At 52.0% G+C, this 17,394-nt stretch overlaps 1 protein-coding gene across 1 annotated transcript in view; it reads right to left on the bottom strand.

Moving 5' to 3' along the window:
• Positions 1 to 17,394, bottom strand: part of Efcab8 (EF-hand calcium binding domain 8) — a 68,724-nt gene that overhangs the window by 29,155 nt on the left and 22,175 nt on the right. Inside the window, 9 exon segments of the mRNA XM_058575443.1 lie at positions 1,111 to 1,323; positions 2,137 to 2,341; positions 5,446 to 5,516; positions 6,295 to 6,522; positions 7,595 to 7,705; positions 8,827 to 8,964; positions 10,267 to 10,418; positions 10,698 to 10,765; positions 15,605 to 15,735. Coding sequence (XP_058431426.1) covers positions 1,111 to 1,323; positions 2,137 to 2,341; positions 5,446 to 5,516; positions 6,295 to 6,522; positions 7,595 to 7,705; positions 8,827 to 8,964; positions 10,267 to 10,418; positions 10,698 to 10,765; positions 15,605 to 15,735 — 1,317 coding nt within the window.

The following is a 17,394-nucleotide window of genomic DNA, read 5'->3' as shown; positions in this document are numbered from 1 at the left end:
GGTCACCATGAGGGTATTGATCAGGTGGATGATTAAAGAGTAGCCACCCGTGGCCTCCCACAGTAGGGAAAAGTCCAGTGGACTATTTGGTGGGTCCTGAGCCTTAGGACATGCGGATGGCTAGGGAATCAACATTTTAAGTGACTGCTGCAGTCTTGCTCTCTGGGACAGAGACTTGAGTTTGTCTTTGGAGAAGACCCTTCCTTTGTCCTGGAAGTGATCACTCTGGTTAAAAGTGAGGCTCAAGGAACCCGAGGCCCCACTGCTCTAGAAGATTTAACTGCAGGGTAACCCTGAGCCTTCAAAGATGGCCTGAGTGTCTCACAGTATATAAAGTGTATGCATTTTAGCAAAAGTATGTCCCAGCCGATCACGCTTGGGCTGGTCTACACTGCCCCATGCCTGGCAATGATCATGCACTTGGAGAAGGTGTGTTTCTCACCCAAGCCTCATCACCCAGGAGCTGGAATTAGGCCTTGATTATGGAAATGAACACAGTGGCTCCTCGAGCACCACATGAGAGATCCCTGTGCTCATCATGGGGATACTGTGGTCACTGCTACAAGCCCAAGGCCAGCCACTCCTGATGTCAAAAGAAGTAGCTCCTCCTGCTTTCTCCCTGTCCCCCCGAACAGAACAGTCATTCAACCTTGGAAGGGTCCATCCTGGGGCCAAGATAGCTCAGAGAAGGAAGGAAGTACTTGGCCTGCAACTCTGCTTCACCCCTTTGCAGGCTGGTCTGCAAGGAGGCAAGGCTTGCTGGAGCAGCCAGGGGGTCTGTGCTCACTCCTGGGCCGGGGCTGGGGGCTCAAGCTTGAGAACCGGCCCAGGATCTAATACCCAACTTCAGGTTTCCAGGGTTTTTTCCTGCAGGCCCTGACTCTCAGTCTTCAGACTCTTGAGCCTGGCCTGGCATTGCCCTGGAAGGCAGCAGGGTCTGTCCTGCTGCAGCACGGGGGATCAGATGCAGTAGGTCTGGGACAGGGAAGGACTCTGCTCTCTGGCCATCTCAAAACAAGTGGGCTAATGGTGAAGTCACCCTGAAAAGGTGCATCCAAATAAGAACACAAACACAACAAGAAAGACGCAGATAGCGGGCGCTTCTCCCACCTTGTAGGGCACAGGAATGTAGGATCTCTGGTGTCCTGGGAGCAAGGGGGAGAATGAGTGGCTCATCACAGGGGGTGCTGACACCAGATTCCGCCTCAGGTTGGCATTGGTTGTCACCCTGGAGGACTTTTGGGGCACCTTGTGTACCCACTTCTTTTGCTTCATGCAGGGTTTGTTGGAGTGCCTCTCAGCCAGGCACCCCTCAGTTAGCACCTGTGCCAGGGAGAAAACAGCCCTGAGGCTCTGCATCATCTAGAGAGAAATCCAGGCGGGCACCACAGGGCCCTCCGGCACCCATGGTTTGCTCTTAGAAACCTTGTCCCTTTAAAGACATCAGACCAAACCTCTAACCCCATCCCTGGGCCCACCACTGACACCATGAGTGCCCACAGGCAGGACACTGCTCCTGTGAGGAACTCAGTCTTCCCATCTATAAAATGGACTGTGAGTTCCAAATATTGTCATGGTTGTGCGTAATGTTAGGGACTTCCAGAGGATAAAACAGATTCAAAACTGAAGCAAAACCAAAAATATCCTGAGCTGCTCTTGGGGAAGCACCACCCAACTTGGCAGAGCTTTCAAGCACCCCTCCCCAAAACACTTGGGAAACCCAAGGAGGAAATAACCCCTAAAGTCCCTTCCAGCGTTAGTCTGCCAAGACATGGTAACTCTGACCACACAGGTTCCCCAATTCCCTCCCCAAGCCTGCTGAGCAGTCTATGCAACACCTAATAAGGACAGGAGCAGTACCAGCTCAGGGGCGGACTGCCCAAGTTTAGATCTACCCCTTGTGCGTTGTGTGGCCTCCAGAAAGGTGTGGACCCTCTCTGAGACTCAGTTTTCTCTTCAGTCACATGAAGATAAACAGAAACTGCTATCTATCTGTGGCTCTCTGCCTCTCCAGAACAAGCTCCACCTCCCCTCTGCTTCCCAGGTGCCCCCTACCCTCCCTGTCCCCCCCTGCGGCTGGCTGCCCTCAGCAGAGACAAGGGTGAGAGGCGAGCGTTCCCCCTGCCACCACCATACCTTCTTGGGTTTCAAGGGCAAGGGGCTGAAGGATGCATTGAATCTCAGGACGGGCTTCAATGTGTTGACGTTCCAGAAGAGGATGTCCCCATTGTAGGAGGAGGTGCCGAGGAACTGGTGCTGGTACTTGGCCATGCTCAGGACATCCTCCGTGTGGAAGGTCTGCCAGTGGTAGCACAAGAGCACCGGCTTGGTCTTGTGGAACCTGTGCACGTGGCCAGAGGCAGGAGGGCCGAGAGCTCAGCCTTTAATGCTCTTTGGGGGAAACCTTGGCCTTTATGATTTGGGGAGCCAACTCAGAGGAAGACATTCTCTGGTGTAGGCGCTGGCTGGAAGCCCAGCCCACCGACCTCATTTCCTAAGCATCTACTACATGCTTACTGTATAACAGCTGTCTTTGGGGCTTACAGATAGTCTTAATCCACCCCTGTTCAGATACCTGGCAAAGATTAAGGCTTAAAGGGGGAAATCATGACCCTACAAAGGCCCTCTGAAAAGGAAGGGCCTGTTCCTGGTGCTCCTACCCCCTGGAATGTGTGTTCTGCCCCAAGTACCTCAGATCACACCCCACCCAGACACCTCAGCTCAGCTATCCTGACACCCCCAAGTCAAAGCCATGTTTCTACCTCCCCCATAGAAACCTCGGCTTTCTTCTTTCACAGCACTCAGAACACTTCATAAATGAAATTATTTGATTTATAATGTTCATATTCCCCCAAATCCATAAGTTAACCCATAATCCTCAATGTGAGGAAATTTGGAGGTGATTTGCCCTTGTGAATGGGCTTGGTGTCCTTGTGAAATGAAGGCCCAGAGAAATACACTGCCCTTTCCACCATGTAAGGTGACCATGAGAAGATGGCCACCTGGTAATGAGAAGTGGGCTCTCCTCAGACTCCAAATGAGCCAGTGCTTTCATCTAGGACTTCCCAACCTCCCAAACTATAAAAGATACATTGCCATTCCTTGTAGCCACCCATGGTACAGTATCCAGTTACAGCTGTCTGAGACGCCAAGACAAACTGGCACCAGAAGGAGCTGCTGCTGTGAAAACACCTGAGAACACACGCACACATGGCTTGGGAACTGAAGAATTAGGCAGGGGTGGGAAGTGTCAAGGTGTATGCTAGAAAAAGCCCTCATGACCACACCTGGTCCATTAAGAGTGACTCTGATGAGGACACAGAAAAGAGCAGCATTATAAGGGGAAAAATAAATATACACACACACACACACACACACACACACACACACACATATATATATATATATATTTTTTTTTTTTTTAACTGCAGTGCTGGGAATCAAATCCAGGGCCTCACACATACTAAGCATGTGCTCTATCCTGAGCTATACCCACAGCTCTCAATCTTTTTGAATATCTTAAGTGGGGATTGCAGATGTGGCTCAGTGACAGAACACCAGCCTAGCATATGTGAGGCCCCAGTACTAAAAAACACAAAAACCTCTAAGTGATCTTGAGCAGATCATTGGTAGAAATATGGATGATAAAGACCACTTTGATGAGGCCTCAGGAGGAAATGGGGACATGTGCCTAGAAACTGGAGGGAAAGCCCTCCTTTTTATAAAGCAGCAGAGCCTGGCTGAACCGTGCTTGCATTCTGGGGTTTGTGGCAGGTAGATCTTCTAAGAAACGCTAGAGCATGCAGGGCCGGGGGTTTGATCCCCAGCAATCTCCCCCACCAAGGACATGAGGGAAGCCAAAATTCACAGCCTTTCCCTATTGACAGAAATAAGCAAGCTTGCTGGGATGTGTCAGAAGAGGAGATGGGAAAGGACCAGCCAGCTCAACAGAAGACAGGCAATTATTCTCCAAGACAATGGAAAAACGACCCCAAAGGTCGTTTTTCAAAGATTAGAACTGTTCCCCGACCACAGGTTCAGCAGAAGAAGGGTGGCCTCATCACATCACCCTCCACAGTCACCTCACCTCACAGGTTCCATCCTCCACTCTGGCACCATGCTCCTTGGCCACCCCATTTACAGTGTGGCCCATATACAGCAGAGCCAAGAGGGCCTAAATGTTCCCACCACCTGGATTTCAAAGGGCAAAGCCTTCCAGCAGAGTCACGGGCTCAGACTCCAGCCCCAGAGCCCCAGCCACGCAGAGAACCACTGCAGGAGCAGGCCCCAGAACAGAGCCACCAAGGCAGCAGGGCTACACAGTCATGGAGGCAGGCTGCCTGGAGACCAGGGGCCCAACCTCTACCTGGATGGCTTCCCAGTGAGTCTTGAAAGCAGGACCTCCACCCCAGTGGGCCTGGAGACGAGAATATTAAGCCAAAGAGGATTACTTAAAGTCTTAAGGTCTGAAGGAGTTTGTCCTAATGAGTTTTGGACTTGTTCATAATCTGCCACTCCTTTCTTCTCTCCTATTGCTCCGTTTCATCTACTCCATGCCGGTCCCATGGTTGTATTTCAGAAGTACACTACAAGTTGGTATCACAGGTCACAGCTGAGGAAGTCTGGCCTCACCTTGAGTCTCATGCTGATTTAGATAATATTTAGATGGGGACTGAGCTTAGACTTTAAAGTTGATGCTGGAAAAAGTGCCACCTCATGGAACATGCCCCGTATACCCTCCCCACACTAGTTGCATTCTTTGGGAAAGATATCAACACTGCGGGTAATAATCTAGCTCAGCCAACCAAGGAACCAATGTTGGGGGAACCCTGGGGCCAAAGAATTTATGCATGTGAGAGGACACAAATTTGGGGGAGCCAGAGGTGGAGTGCTGTAGACTGAACTTTGTCTTCTCCCCAATTCATACATTAAAATCTAATCCTTTATGTGAGGTATTAGGAGGCGGGGCCTGGGAAGGAGATGAGGTCGTGAGGGTGGAGCCCTAGGAATGGGATTAGGGCCCTTATAAGCCCCAGAGAGACCCCTCACCCTTCAACCTGGTACGGTTATATAACAAGAAGAGAGCTTTCTATGAACAAGGAGTGGGCCCCCCACCAGACAGCAACCTGCTGACACCTTGAGAAAATAAGTGTGTCGTGTATAAGCCACCCCGGTCTACACTATTCTATTATAAAAACCCAGACAGACGGAGACACCCCCCCCCACTGAATGAAATGTTCCAGAAGAAGCAAGGTACTTGCTTCTTAGGATCACCCAGAACCTGGCAGGAGGCCTAGACATATCAGCCTCAATGAGTATCGAATGAAAAGGACAGTCGGGCAGATGGAGCGTGGCCCATTACCTACCATGGAGCTAGGACTGGAGGAACCCAGAGAGCAAGAACACCCAGCTGCCCTCCCCTCACTGCGCGTGCTGGCTACTCACGTGAAATTGGTGATTCTCTTACTCCACCCCGTCATGTAGTATGCTTTGTTCATATGGACAAGTCCACTAATCTGTTGAAGATGAAAGAAAATAAAGCTCTAAAGCTCTTCAGAGAGCATGGCTCTGGACCCCAAATGTCTTCCTAAATGTGCCAGCAAGAAGTCAAAACTCTCAGTCATAAGGATTCCCTAGAGTTTTGCCAGCATGCATTTTTCAGAGTATTTTCACGTCCCATTATCTAATTTAATGGACCTAGACCATCGAACTTGACAGATTTAAAGGAAGCAGAGAGGGCAGGTACCCATGATCATTGTCTAGAGGGAGGGATGGAAACACACAAGTGACCTGGCTAAGGTCACTTACTGCTACTAAGTGACAGCATCTGGACCAGCATCCAAACCCCAGTCTTCTTGGCCAAGTATTCTTGCTGCGTTGGTTAAAGGACTGCATTATAGGGCTCAAGTCCCATAGGGCTGGCTTTGCTCTATGTCACACCCACAGACTGTCCCTAAGACCTTGTCAAGTATTTCCAATTAAGGGTGAGTACAGTAACTCTGAATCCCATTCCCCCTTCCCAGCTAGAAATGCAATCCAAAACTCCGATATGTGAAATAAGAAGTGCTAACAAATTTAGAGAGTAAGGAGCACTTGTGGAAACTTAATAAAGACAGCCACTATTGCCTGTCTTTATTTGACGTAAGATGCCACAAGGCTCAGGCAGGTTGAGGACAGGAGTCTGCCCAGATGGTACGGCCTTTCAGGAACACATAAAACTCATGTTCCAGCGCCCAGGAGCTGCGGTTAGCTGCTTGAGGGCCCTGCCCTGGCTCCGCAACACACCAGACTGACCTCCACCTTGTCTGGGTTGGGAAAGGTCAGGAGGCATTCCCCGCTGTTGTAGTTCCACATCTTCATGGTGCCATCTCGCAAACCTGTGAGCAGACACCGCTCGGACTCGTCCAGGGCCATGGAGGTCAGCTCCACAAAATGTGTGCCAGACACGGAGAAATCCACCATTTTTGTGCCGGTGAACAGCTCCCACACGCACACGGTGCCATGCAGGCAGCCACTCACTACCTGTGGGGGAACACAGCACCAGGACAGCAGCACCTCCATGCCAGGGCCTCCAGCCTGTGCTGCCCCAGCACTCCGCGCACCCAGAGATCAGGCTCCAGGGCCCTCCTGCTGCAGGGCAAGCCATGCCTCAAGTCAGTGCCAGCTCCCGCGCTACAGCCTTCCTCAGCTCTTACTTTAGAAGGTAAAGTCTCCTTAACTCAGAATCTATCCAGAAAAAAGTAATCTTCGATTCAGGGAAAGAAAAAAAAATGTTGGCTAAAGCATCATTATCCTGATGAAAACAAAGAAGAAGGTAAAGAAAGGAAGAATATCCTAACTTATACTAACTGGACCCTCTGCGGAGAGTAGAGGACGGTCATGCGGCTCCAGGGCTTGCTGCTGCAACAACTGTCACCACGCAGCAGAAGCAGGTGAAGCTATTTCAGACCCACCCTCCCACTGAACATCTAGAGAAGCCTGGATTTACTTAAAGACAAAGCAGGAACTATTCGACAGCACTGAAGAGCCTGACGCACGAGAGGTGAAGGAAGCTAGTGTGGGTCTTGTGCAGAAAAACACCCCCATAGCAGATGCAGCTGCCCCGGCTCGAGGGCCCAGGCTGGCAAGAGCAGGGTGGGCGAGGCCCTGGCATCCTTTTCTGTTCCCGTTTCTCATTAAGGATTCCTTGTGCCCAGCCTCTCTGGGCCCAGAGAGCTCTACTCAGGCCCAGGGTGCTGCCCACTACCTGGGTCTTCCCCTGCCCACTTCCTACAATAAATAGAGCCAAACAACAGTTTCCCTAAAAACTAGCGCCCGGGAACAAGAACTATGCTGGGAGCCCCAAAGAGCACCCCACAGCCAGCGTTCCAGCTGACTCATGTAGAGAGGCCTCGGGCAGCCAGCCCATGGCCCAGGGGCTGAGGGTAGCTGTGTGGTACCAGTTGGTGCCGTTCAAACCTCATCTCATGGCCACCCTTCTGCAGGGTTGCTGCCTGCTCCTCAAATGCACCCCCGGGCACATGGCGAGGTCTGGGTCCTGCCCCATGTCACCTGGCCCTCCCACCAGCCTTGGAGGTAAGTCCTGATCACTTACCTGCTTAAAGATCTTGCTGTAAAGGACATTGCACACGGCTGCACTGTGAGTTGACAGCTTTCCTGTTTTCATAGGCTGCTGACACTCCAAATAGCCATTTAAGATCCCAATCTGCAGGTGAGGAAAGTCAGAGGGGCTCTGCCTTCAGTGAGATGGGCCCTCAGTGACTGGCCCCAGGGAGATGGCTCCCATAAATCACTCCATCAAGATGTCTAGATGGCACCCAGTGAGGCTCCTGGGCCACTCTCCCTACTCCAGGGCTTCCATTCCCAGAGCTAGGCCTCTCAAACCCTAGTGTCCCTAGAACCCCAAGGCAGAAGTCCAAGGTCCCTCTCTCCTTATCATTTCTGAGAGGCTAAATCCTCTATCAGGGTTCCCTTCTCAAGGGAGTGTCTTATTCATATATTCTCAGCTCTTGACAAAGAACTGGAGGTTAACCATGTTTGACGACTAAAAGGAACCTGGAAGATCTAACTTGACAGAGGTCAACAGGTGGTCCAGCACTCAGCAAGATATGGAGGAACCCACAACCCTCCTTCAAAATCTGCTATGTGGGGAGAGGCAACAAAGGCACAAGAGGACATGTGCATCTTCTGCTAGAGTGGCCCAGCCAACAGAGGGCGCGAGGACTCGGTGAAGCTCCACCGCGAATGATGTCCTCTTCTCCTTCCTAGTCAGGACTGCCCCGCCTACTGGCTGCTGGTTACTCCCACAGCCCCAACTGGTCCCAGGCCCCACCACCACTCTGGACAGTCCACTTTCATGCTTGTCCCTCAGGAGCAGGACCTGTTGCAGGTACCAGTGTGGTCACCACTCACAGGGTCTTCCTGTCATCCCGAGGACCTCTCCTTCAGAATCTTGCTTGGGCCCAGCCCCGCCTTCCTAATGTTCATGATTTAGTAGGAAAAACAGTCCTGCAACCGTGATGGGCCAAGGGGACTCAGGAAGGACTCCTGACCCCACCTGGGGCAAGCGGTTCCAGAAGGAGAGCCCAAGGGATGCGGGGGTGGGGGTGAGCGGAGGTAGCGGTGGCAGAGAGGAAGGCAGGCCAGGGCCCAGACACTGCCTTCCAGGGAGGCCTGAGAGCAGGAACCTCATAGGCCAAGCTGGAGGCCAGCAGCTTCAGCAGTCTCAAGATTGCTGTTAAGGATGTGAAGACTCTTGGGTGTCCCTAGCTGATGTGCCCCCTCTGCCCGTGGCCATGAGTCCCTCCCTCCCGGGACAACACTCACGGAATAGGTGCTGCAGATGAGGGTGTTGTCGGTCTCGTGGAAGCAGGCACTGGTGATGGGGCAGTTCCCCAGGGCAAACAGCTTCCCGCAGAAGGACTGCAGGCAGATGTAGTCCTGCATGTCCCACACGCGGATGTTCTGGGTGGGAAACAGGCAAATGGTCGGGGATCCTCGGGGACACGTTACCCAAGCACCCCTAACACACATGCACTGCGTTAAGTGTCTGTGCTGGTGACAACCCTGCACTGGTGACAACCCTGCACTGTCTACACTTATGCTCCAATAGCCCAGCCACAGGTGAGTGACAGCAGAACACAGCTCCATCCCAGGGCTTTCCCTTAGGCCTCTACCCTGCAGAACACCCCCACCCAGACCCCCACCAGCTCCCACTTCAGCCTCACTCATGAAAAGCCAGCCTAGGACACAGTCAGAGTAGGTACAAACTTAATTGCCAAAATGGCCTGTGTGTCCCCAAAGTAGCCCCAGTGCAGTCATCCTGGGTTGAGGAAAGTTCCTTAGAGAGGCCCCATGTTAGTCCCCCCAGGACCCATTGCTCAGAGCCACCTCAGAGAGCTACACAAGGATGGACTTAGAATCAACCAGACCAGTGCACGCCCCAGCTCTTCCCATGGCTGTCACAAGGATGTCAGCTGGACCATCTCCATCACCCACCCCGTACCTCAGATCCCTCACCAGAGGTGAGGATACCAGTTTGCAGGTGTTAGGAGAGTCCCCTAGCAGCCTGAGTGAGGACATGTTGGGAAGGGTGGCCCAGTGACCCAAGGCTCTGAAAATTCTCCATCTGCTGAGCCAGAAAACTCAAATTGTTTCCTGAAGGAGACCCTGGGAGCCATGGGCCTCCTCCGCATGTTGGCCAGGATGCTGGAGCAGCAAGAAGGAGGCGCAGCATCCTGAACTAACAGCTGCCCCTGAACAAAGTGATGCCCCTCACCCCAGGCACTGAGGAAGGTCAAGTCAGGCTGACAGCCAGGGCGACCAAGGAGGGGGTCACTGGGACAGCTGAGGCGTGCAGATGTGGGTGGGGCAGGGACCAGCAGGGACAGGACTCAGATGTCTCATGCACCTACTGTGTGCCAGATGCTGCCTGCTCTCTTACTACCTGTTCTCCTCTAAACCATTCAAGAGCCAGCCTATTGATGAGGAAACTGGCTTTCTTTCAGGTAAAGAAGCCAGACTGGGCTACATGGGAACCCTGCTCTGGTGGACTGATGTGAGCTGGGATCAGGACTCTACTGGGCACTGTCAAAGATCTTCATGGTGATGCCAGGCACCTCTCTGTAGGCCTTTGGCTGAGGAGGGACGTTACCCTGTTCCTCTAGGCCTCAGATGCCTCCCAGCATGGGTCCCCTGGGCTGGCTGAGCCAGATTACTACCCCAGCATCAGTGTCTTTCTCCAAGAAACGGAACTGAGAGCAGCACCTTGTCCCTGGAGATGCTGATGAGGATGCTGCTATTCTTGCTGTTTATGAGGAGGTGCATCACGGAGGTCTGATGTCCCTTCATCACCCACACAGGCTTTTTGGAGAATAAGGGGTTCCACAGGTAGATGTGGGAGTCATAGCCACCAGTCGCTGGGGTAGAGAAATGAGTACCAGGCCCCTGGGCCTGCACTGGATGTACAAGGCCCAGCGCCAGCCCTCGGATGCCCACCAGGCTTGCCAGATGCAGAGAGGATCCCTGCAACCCACCACCGCCCCTCCTGCCCCATCCTCCCACACCTGCCCACCAGAGCCTTCCTCATTACACCGCCTTCTGGTGCCCATGAGTGCTGACAAGAGCAGCAGGAGAGAAGCCCTGTGGGAGGCCGGATGCTGGACCAACAGCTTATGGGGGACAGGAAGATGACTCACCCAGGAAGTTCCTGTCTGAGCAGTAATCAAAGCAAAGAACTCCTTTTCTTAAACTCAGCACTGTGAACCTACAACATGGAAGGGGTAAGGGCTGCAGGGCAGGGAACAGCAGCCTCAGGGGCCTCTGAGGGAGCTGAGGCAAGGGCTCCTGGGAGGCCTGGGAAAGGCACCACCTCTCCAACCAGAGAGAAGAGCGCCCTAGAAGCTGCCCAGAGCTGAGCATTGTGGGCAAAACAAATGCCAGACCAACAGTTCATGGAGGAAGCACTCACCTCCATGAACTGTTGGCTCCAAAGGAGGAGGAGCACCTGGCATTTGTAAAGTGTTTTGCCTGGTGTCAAGGGCAAACTTGACATGATTTTCACATCAACCAAACTGGGACAGGTAACTTCCGAGCCAGGACACAAATCAAAAAAGTGAGGGCTCCCAGGTCCAGAGAGTGTCCTGACCTGGCTGCCCTCCAATATGCTGGTCCTTCTTATGGGTCACCTGGACCCCACACACAACCCTGAAGAGTGTCACTGGCCCTGAGCCAGAGACAAAGACCCTAAAAGGAGACGCTAAGGAACTTTCCCAAGGTCACACAGGTAACAAATTGGCGTGGGGTAGAGGACTTAGCCCCAGGCTGAGTGGGTACAGCAAGAAGTGGCCGAGATCAGCACGAAAGAAAAAGGCTTGGAGAGCCAGAGAACCCAGACAGGAGTTCCAGGACAGTTAGGCCCTCACACGTTGCTCTGTGCCTCTGCCCACATGGCTTCCTCTTGCCCACACCCATCCTGCCTGCCAGATCCTTCTACCGGATGTTCCCTTAAAAACCCAGTTTGAAGAGCCCTGTCATAAAGCGCCCTAGCCTTCTCCATTGAACTGGCCCACCTGGGAGTCACCTCAGATGACACAATGGCTTCCGTCATCCCATCAGGCCAAATCCTCCCTACCCACTGCCCACGGTGACATGCCTCTGCCCAGCTCAGGTGCCTTCACCTTTGTGTCAGTCCCAGCTGGTTTCTTAACCTTTGGTCTTGCTCCCCCTCAAACCCTCCCTTCATGTCAACAGCCACAGGATTCCTCCAAAAATCAAAGCTTCAAGAAGAACATATGGAAGTGCGTGTATTTCATTTATGGTCGAGTCATATTCACTGCCCTCCTCCATGTATTTTTTTTTAATTTTACTTTTTTATTTCATTTTCCATTCTAATTTGGGGGTTTTTATTTATTTATTTATTTATTTATTCTAAATAGGTATATATGACAGCAGAATGCATTTGATCCATGCATTTTTCTTTGTACTGGGGATGGAGTGCAGGGGTACTTAGCCACTGAGCCACATCCCCAGCATGTTTATATTTTATTTAGAGACAGGGTCTCTCTGAGTTGCCTCAGCAACTTTGAACTCATGATCCTCCTGCCTCAGCCTCCCTAGCCACTAGGATTACAGGCACGTGCCACCACACCTGGCCCTCCATGCATTTATATGCAGAGAAAATATTCTGGAAGAAGAGTCACCAATGGTTAGCAGGAACAATCCAGGCTGATCCGCTCGCACATTCAACAAAGGCTTGCCAGCTCCAGCTCCTTGCCAGGTTCCAGAGGCATCGCTACGATGCCCCTGCCACATGGAGCTTCCCTTCTGGGGGAAATAGCAGCAAGGACATAGAGACAGGGAGAGGAACAGTGACAAATTGTGGCAAGTCCTGCAAGGGAAACAAGGAGGTGGCTTTGACAAAGGGAAACTGAGGCACATTAATTTTGAAAACCTCTCGAAGAGGGTACAGAGAAGCTGAGACGGAGGAGAAGGAACTGGCCACAGGAGCACTGGGGGGAGGACGAGGCCTTGCAAGTGCAAGGCCATGGGGCTGGCATGAGGGGCCCAGGAGGAGAGGGCACGAGAGGACAGCTAGAGGAGGCAGGTCTACACCACTGAAGGCTCCAGGAGGACCCCTGCTGAGACCTGCAGATGACCGCAGGCAGGGACAGTGGCCAGAGGGCATGCAGTGGGGCTGCTAAGAAGGCAAGCAGCTTGGGTGCAAGATGACAGTGGCCTCAACGAAAGGGAGGTGTTGTGGGTCCATCCACCCTCTAGACAATGGCTCCCGACCCACCCCTCAACCTCGCTGCTCCTACCCCAGCTTCACTTCTGGCCCTAACCACCCAAAGAGCGCAGAGATCAGCTATGGGAAGTCGGACCCGCAGGCCCACTCCTTGGAAATCGAGGCCGACTCTAGAAGAAGAGTCTGGGGCCACAGACAATGGCACATGCCTATTATCCCAGCAACTGGGGAGGCTAAGGCAGGAGGATCACAATTTTGAGGCCAGCCTTAGCAACCTGGCAAGACCCCATCTCAAAATAAAAATAAAAATGGCTAGGGACATTAGTTCAGTGGTAGAGTAGCTCAGTGGTAGAGGGCCCCCTAAGTTCAATTACAAGGAGAAGGAAGGGGAGGAGGAGGCAGAGGAAAAGGAGGAAGAGTTTAGGTTGGCAATGACTGACCCAACCTTCAGAGGCCATACACCAAGACAGCATCTTCAAAAATGGGAGACCAGAAAGTGGTCAATGGTGCCCCCTGCTGCCCAGGGCACTGTACTGCATTCAGACAAGAAGGTGTCTTGGGAGTGTGTATGTCTAAATATACTCTCCAGCCTAACCCCGCCCCTGCCAAATTTATACACTCCAATCCCTCCATCTCTACCCATGACCAACTCCAGGGTCATCCCGTGGCCTGAACCACTGCAACAGCCTCCTCACTTATGTTCCCACCTGCATTCCTGCCCGAGCATGTCCAACACATGCCTCAGACCACACTGTTCCTCTGCTCAAAACCACAGGAGAACTCTGCTTACATCTGATTCCAAATAATCATAAAGAGACACCTGGACTAAGTACTAGGTGATGATAAAGAGGAGTGCTATGTGTTTCTATTCTGTGTATGTTTGAAAGTTTTCATAATAAAAACAACAAAAAAGCAGGAGCGCGCCAGGCAGAGGAGAACAAGGCAAAGGCCTGAGGCATCAGGGACATGGTAGAGCAGCAGAACAGAGGCAGAGACCATTCAGCCACCAGGGCCAAGCAACGCCCCACCACCCCGCCCTGCTCAAAGCACGGAGCCAAGACAGAGCCCCCCAACACACACACACACACCAGACATTCGCAGGGCCCCTCCCACCTGGGGTGAGCCCACGACTTGGTTAAGAGTGAGCACAGTTTGGGGGACTAAAAGGTACTGGACTGAACAGCAGCCTGAGATCAAGCTCTGGCTCAAACGAGCAAAGACAGTCACTTGTCTTCAGCACCTCCCTGAACCTCGGGCTCCTGTCTGGAAAGTGAAGAGGCCACCCAAGGAGCCCTGTGACCTCAGGACTGGATTTTTCCTGAGAAACAACCAGCAGAAAGTAACAGTGAGGGCCTGCATGGCCCTTAGCACCGTGTCACACCCTGCGACTCCCCAACAGGGACCTCCAATCTCTTTTATTCCCCCAAAAGACATGCCTGGGGCACAGACCATCGTGCAGGCTGCTCAGGAGCCCAGCATCACAGAGCCCAGGACTCGAGGGGAAGGCTGTGGGGGCAGGAGAAACCAGCCAAGGAGCGCCACAGGAGGGAACCCTTGAGATGTGCCACACAGCAGAAGGAAGGTGTGAGCCAAAATGACAATGGCGGCAGGCTTCTGCCAACAATGAGACCATGGGGACAAGGGGAATCCCACGGGATTCCAACCATATTTATAACACTTTGATTCTGAAATAGATATGCATTTAATATACACTTGTGCAACTAATAACTGATTTTTAGTTTTGGTTTGGGTTCAGGAGATTTAAACCATGGGCAATTTACCATTAAGCCATATCTCTAGCCCTTTTTATTTTTTATTTTGAGACAGGATATCACTAAATTGCTGAGATTGGCCTTGAACTTGCTATCCTCCTGTTTCATCCTCTGGAGCCGAGCCCTGGGATTACAGACATGAGCCACTGTGCCTGGCTAGATTTTTTTTTTTTTTTTAAAGGAAAGGTGGGACTGGGGGTTTCACTCGGTGATAGAGCACTTGTTTAGCATGCTCAAGGCCCTGAGTTTGATTCCCAGTACCATAAAAAAAAAACAAATTTCCTCAGGGTTAGAGGAATCTAGAATGAAAAAAATGATTGGAATCATCTCTGAACAATAAATGCTACCAGTTGTTGAACACTTTCCACGTACAGCATTATTCCCTCAAGGAATCCTTGAGATATTTATTAAGTTAAGGTAAGTGCTTTCCTTAACTCATTTTACAGATAAGCAAACTGAGGGTCACAGAGTTGAACCAATTCATATTCATATTCACTCCTTCCTTCAGGAATGGTCTTGATGGGCACAGTGGCATACACCAGTAACCCCAGCAACTTGGGAGGCTGAGATAGGAGGATTGCAAGTTTGAGCCAGCCTTAGCAACACAGTGATGCCTTCAGCAACTTAGTGAGACCGTTTAAAATTTAAAAAAAAAAAAAAAAAAAAAAGGTAGTGGGGATGCTGCTCAGTGGCTAAGTGCCCCTGGGTTAAATCCCCAGTACAGGAATGAAGGAGGGGAGAAAGGGAGGGAAAGAAGGAGCTGTTGGCTTCTGTGCTGAGCTGTGGCTAGAAGAACACTATCACATTCTTAGCACTGGTGTGGAGGCTGGAGCAATAACTGAAACCAGACTCCAGAGTGTGCACTCTAATTCCTGACCTATGTCAGCCCATAGGACACACACTGCCTGCGCCTAGGCATGGTGTGATCCTCAGGACACTGCCCTGCTCACGGAGATGCCACTAGCACAGAGGTGAGTCCTCTCTGGCAGGGACATCACATGGCTGATGTGAACCCACCCACCGAGGCCCACTCACTGCCCACCTCCCTCTCAGCCACGCTGCCTCGGCCTGGAAAGGTGCTCTTTACCTGGGTTTCTCAAGGTCTTTGGCTGGCAACACTGTCAGCACCAGAGAGGACTTCTCAACGGCCGAACAGGAGACCACGAGGTTCAGATCGGAAATGAACTTGACCTTCTGACACCAGTTGGGATGGAGAGCCTGGGGAAGAGAGCCGCCCTCGTGGGAGACCCTCCAGAGGACAGCTGCATTCCAGGCCCAGCCCCTGGAACATGGCCAGGGTGAGGGGCTGGAGGGGCCTGGAGATGATGGAGCCTAACGAAGTGACCATGGCTTGAACAAATTGAAGTGGCCCAAAGTCCTAGCCCAGGTCCGGTGATCAGGAAAGTGTAGCCATCCCTTGTCTCAGAAAATGCTTAAAGGCATTTCATTTGAGCATTTGCTTTGTCCGTGAAAGGACCCATGAGGTTGGGCCTGTGCAAGTGTCATTCTCCCAAGGGGAGAATGGATGGAGTCATCCTCCACAGGAAGCGCCCACTGCGTGGACCTGTCCCTCTGGCCCACTGCCACCCTCTAAGTTTGTCAGACAAGTTCATGGGAGCCTGGGAGGTAAGGACAACCTGTGGCAGCCTTAACAAGAAAAGGAACACAAGTGGGCTGGCTGGCCTCTGACTTCCCCAGCTTGGGATCTGTGACCTCGACCAGAGCTTGGCCTCCCCAGCTGGAGACTTTCCTGTCTACAACAAGAATGGAGGAGAGGAAAGAATGGAGGCGGGTGGGAGAGATGGGACCATCCAACACTCATTCAGTGCCTTCTGTGTGCAAGGCACCAAGCCAGGTTTTCCAGTCTCACCAAGTGTCCGTCACAAGGAGGCACTAATCCAAGGCACTGAATGAGACTTGGGACATTAAGCAACTTGGAGGAAAAACCAAGCCCCAAAAGAGATTCCCACTGGAAGATGAAAAAGGAGATGACACAAAAACAAAATATTAAAAATAAATAAATAAATAAATAAAAAGGAGATGAGGTCGTAGGTGCCTCCTCCTACGAAAGTCACAGAGCCCACGCAGAAACAACATTCGGGAGCCTTCGACCACCCCACTCAGGCTTACCTTGAGGCTCTCATTCACTCATTTGTTCAACAGATGTGCTGGGAGCCCACTGTTGGAGGCACTAGAGATGGACCGGAGAGCACAACACACAAAGTCCCTGTCCTCAAGGAGCTGTCAATCTTGTGAGGATCACAGGGCAACAATAATGGGTGGACAATACAAAGTTGGAAGTGGAAAGTACAGGGTGAAGGGAGAAAAGACAGAGGAGGCAGCAGGTTATCCTGGGAAACAAGTAGAGGGTGGTAAACAGGAACCCAGGGGAACAGCACTGCAGTTGGAAGGGATGTCATGTGCCAAGGCCCTGTGGTAGGAAAGGGCTTGGGGGTATTTTGGGAGGGGAGAGCAAGGGAGCCTATGTCTCTGCAGCACAGTAAATGAGAAAAAAGGTAGAAAACAAGACCTAAAGCAAGTCAGGGGCCTCATGTCCTGATGCTTGTGGTAAGGACTTGAGAAGTTGTTTCAAATGTGATAGAAGCTACTGGAGTGACATGACAGTCATTCTAATGAATAATTCCTGTGACTGCCAAAAGGAGAAAAAGCTGCATAGAGAAAGGAGTGGGGAAGCCAGCTAGACACGCTGTAGGACTCCAGAAGACAGGGATGTCTGCAGGGCCAGGCCACAGCAGCAGCAGCAGCAGCAACAGCAGCAGCGGGAACGCCTGGCCTCGCTGGGACCCATGCATATCATGCAGATGGAACCCACGGCCTCCAACAACTGCCTTGGCTCTGGTTCTAGGGCCCGATCCC

The sequence above is a fragment of the Marmota monax genome, unplaced genomic scaffold (genome assembly GCF_021218885.2).
Source record: "Marmota monax isolate L192 unplaced genomic scaffold, Marmota_monax_Labrador192_F-V1.1 WCK01_AAM20220418_F8-fsc00014, whole genome shotgun sequence".
In the NCBI taxonomy this organism is placed as follows: domain Eukaryota; kingdom Metazoa; phylum Chordata; class Mammalia; order Rodentia; family Sciuridae; genus Marmota; species Marmota monax.
Note: the sequence above shows the minus strand (reverse complement) of the source record. Positions and strands in the feature narration are given on the sequence as shown.